Below are 7,634 nucleotides of genomic sequence, written 5' to 3'. Positions count from 1 at the left end.
GGCGAGGCCTCACGAACGTGTCTTTTTGTTGAGGCGGGTCTGATTCACGAGCCCCTGGCGATATTTGTTTGTGCAACCACAGGCCAAGGAGACCCCCCAGACAACATGAAGGTAAGGCTGGCCTGACGCGGCTCCTCAGACCCCGCCCTCCGCCCTCCGCCCTCGCCCCTTGTTGCCCCAAGAGTCCAAGAAGCACGGCTTGAGGCCACCCTGGGCGGCACAGCGAGCCTCCCTCTCCACAGAAAGTTGCACAAAGCCAGCCGGGCGCAGCGGCACCCGCCTGTCGTCCCAGCTGCCCAGGGGCCCAGGCAGGAGGATCGCCTAAGCCCCGCAGGTAAAGGCTGCGGTGCGCTTGATGGTGCCACTGCACTCCAGCCTGGGCGTCAGAGTGAGATCCGAGAAGAAGAGCCCTCCGGAGAAACTGAGGGACCTCAGTGAAAGACTGAGGGGCCACGTCCCTTGTCATCTCCTGGTGAAGAAACCCACTGGGTGATGGGTCATCCTCAAGGTCTCCCTGTAGCTTTTTTCTGGTCTTTTTGAGTCAGAGTCTCACTGTGTCGCCCAGGCTGGAGTGCAGTGGGACGCTCACGGCCACCTCAGCCTCAACCTGCTGGGCCCAGGTGCTCCTTCTGCCTCAGCCTTCCTCCTAGGCCTGCTGCACGTTAGGGGTGGGCTTGAGGAGATCGCTTTGGGTGGATTTGAGGGCTCTGACTTTCCCCTCTAATAAACTCTTTGTGGCCACCAAAGACCCTTGTTCTCTGTCCTAACCTTCCATGTTACTCCAGGGCTATGTATGAATCTATTCTGGGTCTTGTGTGTATCCCTAGACCGTGTGGCCTCTAGGGAGCGTTTGAAGTCTTTGACCATCTTTTCTGCATGTACTCTATTCCTGTCACAGCCTAGTGCTGGGGACCCAGCTGTGAACCTGATAGCCACATCTCTACCCACATAGATTTCACACTGTAGCAGCAGCAACAGATTTAAAGTGCAGTTACAATGCCGGGAAATACTTGCTGCAGGGGAAAGTGCCAGATGTTATGGGAGCATTGACAAGGGGCATCTAACCTTATTTGGCCCAGCTTAGGGGCTCGGGCAGAGCTTTCTGGAAGAAGAGAGCATAGGCCCAGTCCTGAAGGATGAGCAGGGGCTACTCAGGCACCAGGGAGGAAGTGCAAAGGAGATGGATGGCCCGGCCTGTGTGAGAAATAGACAGCAGTTCGGGATGGCCAAGCCAGGGAGTACATTGGATACACGGAAGGGGGAGGGGGCGGGAGGGGAGGCGAGGCAGGAAGCCAGGCCCCATCCAGAGAGCCCGGGCAGCCACCGGAAGGCAGATGGGCTGGCACTGGAAGACTGTGGAATCCGTGGGTGACACAGTCACATTCATATTCTAGCAAGACCATCACCTGTCTGCAGGGGAGCAAGAATGGTGCCAGGTGCTGCACAGCACAGGCAGGAGGTGCCCGCGGTCCGCACTGGGGCAGTAGCAGGAGACCGAGAGAAGGGGCACGTCCCAGAGGTGTTAGGAGGGTCCCATCTTCCTGGAGGTGGGGAAAGCAGGGGGAGAAGAGGGGGGTGAGCCCTGAGCACGGGTGGGGGTCTCCTCAGAGTGGGCCAGTGAGCAGGCAGGTTGCAGGGGAGCAAAGCCAGGAGGTGAATGGCGAGCGAGGAGAGGGACTGCAGCCGCCCGCGGGGCCGGGCAGTCCCGCAGCCAGTGGCGCCAAGGGGGTGATCACACCTGCACCGGCGTCCACAACCCGGGGAGGAGTCCCGGGGAGGGTGCCTCCGCGGAGAAGGCCAGGAGCCGGGGGCGGGCGCTGATGCCCCCCTCCCCCCCATAGTGGAAACTAAGACTCCTTCAAGATGCCACAGAGCCAGGGCCCGGGGACATGGAGGCAGGGGCAAGCCTCCTCAGTGGGCATCGTGTGCTAAGGCAGAAGATGCTGGCCTCACTGAGAAGGCAGCGGGCAAGGTGTGGGCCCCAGGGGCACGGGCAAGAAGAGTCCTCTGGGCCGGGCGCGGTGGCTCACACCTGTAATCTCAGCACTTTGGGAGGCCAAAGAGGGCAGACTGCTTGAGCCCAGGAGCTTGAAACCAACCTGGGCAACATAGTGAGACTTTATCTCTACAAAAGTCTGTAAAAAATTAGCCAGGCACAGTGGCACACACGCCTATAGTCCTAGCTACTCAGGAGGCTGAGGCAGGAGGATTACCTAAAGCCCAGGAGGTAAAGGCTGTGGTGCGCTTGATGGTGCCACTGCACTCCAGCCTGGGTGGCAGAGTGTGACTCAAAAAGAACCCTCAGGAGAAACTGAGGGACCTCAGTGAAAGACTGAGAGACCAGGTCCCTGGCCATCTCCCAGTGAAGAAACCCACTGGGTGATGGGTTATTCTCAAGGTCTCCCTGTAGTTTTGTTACGTTTTTTTGAGTAAGAATCTCACTCTGTGGCATGCTTGTGGCCACCGCAGCCTCAACCTGCTGGGCTCAGTCAATCCACCTCAGCCTTCCAAGTAGCTGGAACTACCAGTGCGTGACACCACACCCAGCTAATTTTTTGATTTATTATAGAGATGAGGTCTCGCCAAGTTGCCCAGGTTGGTCTTAAACCCCGGGATCAGGCAATCCTCTCACCTCCGCCTCCCAAAGTTCCCTGTAGCTTAAGTACAAATAGGCCACAGAGAACCACCACACGCTCGAAGAAAGACACCAGTGAAAGACAGACCGAGAGAAACACAGGAACAAGAGAAGAGAAACGCAGAACTTAGAGGAACAGAGGCCGGCAGGAGCCAGAGTAGGTGTGACTCTCTCTGCAGGGAACAAACACGTGACAAGGCCAGCACCATGAGAGCAGGGCAAAAGCTGGGAACTCAGGAATAGTCCTTTTGAGGGACATCATGACTAGGCATGGTGGCTTGTGCCCACAATCCCAAGGCTTTGGAAGGCCGAGACAGGAGGATCACTTGAGGCCAGGAGCTAGAGAGCAGCCTGGGCAAGACAGTAAGACCTCGTCTCTGTGAAAAATAACAAAAATTAGTTGGGCATGGTGACTTGCGCCGGAATTCCCAGCTCCTCCGGAGGCTGAGGCGAGAGGATCGCCCGAGCACAGGAGTTCAAGCCTGCAGTGAGCTAAGACCATGCTTCTGTACTCCAGCCTGGGGACAGAGAGAGACTCTGTGTCTAAAATAAGAAAGTAGAAGACACCAGATGTCAAACTTCAAAGATCCTTCCAGCAGCCTCAGAGTCAGAGGATCGTGGAAGGGGAAGTTACCAAGGAGAGTAACGAAGTGCCCCAGACCTGAGGATGTGTCTTCTCCTGAGGAAGCCAGCCACGTGCCTGCGAGGGACTCTGCTGAGCGCAAGGCGGCCCCCACCTCGCTGTGGCTTCCGACTGCCAGGGACAGAGAGCGAGTCCCGCATACTCCGTGGGAAGCTGCAGGTGGCAGTGGCTTCTCCGTGGTGGCACCAAGCCAGAAGAACCAGAGCCCGGCCTCAGGAGATGGTCCCCACAACCCGGCACTGTGCCGGCTGCCTAGCGCAGGGAAGTCAGGCCGGCTCAGACAGGAACGGTCATGGAAGTGGCCCCTGAGCCCTCTGCCAGAAGGGGCAGGAAAGAGCCCCTTGGGCTTCAGGAAGCGGGTCTCTCCAGCAGAGCGCTGGGTGGGCTCTGAGGACGCGAGCGGCAGAGCGCTAGTCACAGAAGTGAGGTCCCAGGGAGGTGAGGGTGGCCCAAGGCCAGGGGGCAGGGCTGTGGGCCTAACAGGCAGGGTCCCCTCACCTGCAGGGGAGCCTGGGGGACGTACCCTCGCCTCCTTGCTCCTCTGCAGGAAGGGAGCCGGTGGGAAGAAGTGAAGACAGCGCAGAGGCCGTCTGGGCTGCAGGGAGGGAGGCGAAGGCAGGCTTCTCGCAGAGGGGCCGCTGGACGAGCAGGGAAGCCACTGCAGGGCAGGTGTGCAGCGGGGCATCGGGCCGGCTGGCTCAGGGTCGAGAGGCACGTGTCCCGGGGTGTCTCAAACCCTCCCCGCGGGACCTGCTGGAGGAGGCTAAAGACAGACGGGTGGAGAAGAGGGTCCTGTGGGAGTGAGCCCGGGGAAGGAGGATGGGGCCCAGAGGAGCCGACGGGTGGGGGTCTGAGGGAGGGAGCATCTGGGCCCGAGCCACTCCTGCAGCCGCAGGGGCCGAGGGCTGAGGGGCCCTTGGGACGTGGGATCCCAGTGGGAGGAGGACGGGAGGAGGCACCCGGTGCAGTGTGTCCTCCAGCCTGGGCGGCGGCACCGCTGAGGGTCCTCCCGGCCTCCTGCCTTCCGCGGCCTCCGCTGTCCTCGTGTGCCCAAGCAGCTCCCAAGGCCTCTTCCAGGGGCGGCTGGGGGCGCCTTTCTCCTCCACGACTTCTGTGTTTTCCCAAGTCTCTTGCCTTTGTGATACAATAACAGCTGTTTTGTTGCTTTTGGGGGACGGTTTGAGGTAGAGTCTCACCCTGTCGCCCAGGCTGGAGTGCAGAGGCATGCTCCCGGCCACCACAGCCTCGACCTGCTGGGCTCCGGCAATCCTTCCACCTCCGCCTTCTAAGTAGCTGGAACCACAGGCATGTGCCACCATGCCCGGCTGACTTTTTGGTTGGTTGTAGAGACGAGGTATCACCATGTTGCTCAGGCTGGTCTTGAACCCCTGGGTACAGGCCATCCTCTTGCCTCCGCCTCCCAAAGTGCTGGAATTCCAGGCATGAACCACTTCCTGCTGTTTTGTCATTTTGAAGACATAAAGTTCTTAAGAAGCAAATTTCAGCCAGGCTTGGTGGCTCAGCCTATAATCCCGCGCCTCTGGGAGGCTGAGGTGAGTGGATTGCCTGAGCCCACAGGTTCGAGACCCGCCTGGGCAACTTGTCGAGACCTCATCTCTACCATAAATCAAAAATCAGCCGGGCGTGGTAGCGCACGCCTGTAGTTCCGGCTACTCGGAAGGCGGAGGCGGAAGGATCGCCGGAGCCCAGCAGGTCGAGGCTGCGGTGGCCGGGAGTGGCCACTGCACTCCAGTCTGGGCGACAGAGTGAGACTCCAACTCAAAAAAAAAAAAAGTGAATTTTGGAAGGGATGCTGCTCAGGCCTGGGGTGCACAGTGGGAAGCCAGGCCACCCTGGGTCGGCCCTGCTGCCCGCTGCGTGCCCTTTCATCCTATAGACCAGCCCGGGGCCTGCCACTTGGTCAGATGGATTCTGTCCTGATCTGCCCCTCCCCGCCCTTTCCCTGCAGCCCCCTCCTCCCCTCAGCTATAGGGCGTCCTGGTCTGGGTCCTCTAACTCGGGCTTCTTCCGGCTATAGAACTTCTGGAGGTTTATATTCCGGAAGAACCTGCCCTCCACCGCCCTCTGTCAGATGGACTTTGCCGTCCTGGGCCTCGGGGACTCCTCGTATGCCAAGTGAGGAGGGAATGGGAGGACTGCGGTGGGATGGGGACCTGGCCCCCGGCTTTGCTTCTGGGCCGTGTGGCTCCTGCAGTGGCGCTGGCTTCCGTCCCCATCCACAGATGTTCCCAGGGGCACCCTGGGCATCATGGCGGAAGGGGCAGGGGAGAGGCAGGTGGGCAGCAGTGACCACTGCACACCCAGGATGGAAGGGGTGGGCTCAAGAGAGTCAACATCTTGTCTCAGCACATGACAAAGACCTGCAGGGACCCATCTGGTGCTGGTCCCACTTTACAAGACATGCACCATGAGGCACTTACCACTTAGGGGATGGTGATACGGTGCGTGTTCCAGCAGCGGGGTGGCCCCTGGTGTTTCCCCTTGAGCATCTTCACGACACGCCTGCCCTGAGCAGGAGTGGCGTTGCCTTCACCACCTCCTGGGGAGTCAGAGGAACTTGTGTGCAGGGGCACAATGGCCTCTGAAGACACCAGCGCGTGTAAACTGCCTGGCCGTGCACGTGGCGGGTCTCGGTCACTTCAGATGAGGACAGAAAATGGGAAGCCAGCACTCAGTTCTGCTTGGAGGTCTTGTTCGGTGTCTGATGCAAGAATTGATCAGGCTCGAGGGCAGGTGGGCGGGACGGTGCCCAGCTGCTGGCAGTGCTGCCCGGAGGTGACACAGAGCCAGTCGTGCCTTTCTGAGTCAAAGTAAGGGACAAAAACCACCCCCAGAGGCCGCCAGGTCCTCCCCCAACTAAAGGCCTCCCAGCTGAGGCGTCACCCCAGCCCTGGCTGGGAGTCCGGGGCCCCAGGGACGAGGGCCCATGGTAGGACGAGGCTGCATGCTCCGGCCCACCCCGGCACATTTCCCAGGAGTAGAGGACCCACTGGCTTGCGCCCAGTACTGGCAGCCCTGGCTCATGCCTCGGCTCCCTGGGCCACCCAAGGAATGTCCCTACTCCAGGGAATGGCCCTGCCAGACTCGGCTCTCCTGTGGCCACCTGGCCTCCCTGGCTCCAACCGGGGCCACCTCACTGTCTCCACAGGTTCAACTTTGTGGCCAAGAAGCTGCACCGGCGGCTGCTGCAGCTGGGGGCCGGTGCCCTCCTGCCCGTGTGCCTGGGTGATGATCAGCATGAGCTGGGGTGAGTCTGCGGTGGCCCCTGCGGCCCTGGTCCCGCCAGACGGGCTCCCCTCAGACTGTCTGCTCCCGCAGGCCTGACGCCGCCATCGACCCCTGGCTGCAGGACCTGTGGGAGAGGGTGCTGGGGCTGCACCCGCCACCACCGGGCCTCGCCCCAATCCCCCCTGGAGTCCCGTGAGTTCCCCAGAGGCACAGCAGACCCAGCCTGGGCCCTCCAGGGGGTGGGTGCCCAGGAGTGAGCCCCCCTGAACACACCCTCCCCACAGCCTCCCCTCCCAGGACTGGGGACCGGGGAATGAGCCTCCCCCTGAGCGCACCCTACCTGCAGCCTCCCTTCCTGGAGGTGGATGCCTGGGAGGGAGCTCCACCCCCAGCTTTCCTTCCCACAGCCTCCCCTCCTGGGGCTTACGTGCCTGGGAGTGAGCCCATGCCCTCCCCACAGCCTCCCCTCCAGGTTCACCCTGCAGTTCCTCCCTGAGGCTCCTGGCACGGGCTCCAAGGGGCAGAGCTCCAGCCCGGGCTCCCAGGAGCTCCCGTCAGAGTCGCAGCCCTTCCTGGCGCCCATGCTTGCCAACCAGAGGGTCACCAGCCCCTCCCACTTCCAGGACGTCCGGCTGATCGAGTTCGACATCACTGGCTCGGGCATCTGGTGAGACCTGAGCAGCCAGGACAGCAGGCGGGTAGGGGCGGCGGGGGTGGGGGTGGTGGCAGTCATATTTCAACTTCATACTTCTTGGATCCAATTTGTGATGTGTGTTTTCAGTGTGCAGACCCTAAAGTATGTATGTAATAGTTTACTCCTTTTCAGATTCCTAATTCAATGTGACCTTGGTTCCTACTCAGACCTCACTGAAACCTGACTTGGCACTAAGGCAAGTTCAGCACACTATCAACCCTGCTTGAGCTCCCTTAGGGAAAGTTAGGCATTGAGTACCAAACCAAGTTTCCAGTGTTTGGTTTCCCCAGTCAAGAGAACTGACCTTGAGAAGCTGTGAAGTTAAAATCAAGGGCTTATCTTCTCTCTGATCCCATTTTTTTCATCTATGTAATGGGGAATAATAATACCCATCTTCAAGATATTTGGGACTA

General features: G+C 60.2%; 1 protein-coding gene across 1 annotated transcript in view; it reads left to right on the top strand.

Moving 5' to 3' along the window:
- Positions 1–7,634, top strand: part of NDOR1 (NADPH dependent diflavin oxidoreductase 1) — a gene marked incomplete at its 5' end in the record, with an annotated part of 9,079 nt that continues 1,445 nt past the window's right edge. Inside the window, 5 exons of the mRNA XM_008054679.2 lie at positions 1–111; positions 5,317–5,414; positions 6,448–6,546; positions 6,618–6,719; positions 6,988–7,194. Of these exons, the coding sequence (XP_008052870.2) occupies positions 1–111; positions 5,317–5,414; positions 6,448–6,546; positions 6,618–6,719; positions 6,988–7,194 (617 nt within the window). The remainder of the gene's footprint in view (positions 112–5,316; positions 5,415–6,447; positions 6,547–6,617; positions 6,720–6,987; positions 7,195–7,634) is intronic.

Source organism: Carlito syrichta, unplaced genomic scaffold (assembly GCF_000164805.1).
Source record: "Carlito syrichta isolate Samal-C Ts95f unplaced genomic scaffold, Tarsius_syrichta-2.0.1 Scaffold297648, whole genome shotgun sequence".
Classification (NCBI taxonomy): domain Eukaryota; kingdom Metazoa; phylum Chordata; class Mammalia; order Primates; family Tarsiidae; genus Carlito; species Carlito syrichta.
This window is presented reverse-complemented; position numbering and strand designations above follow the sequence as displayed.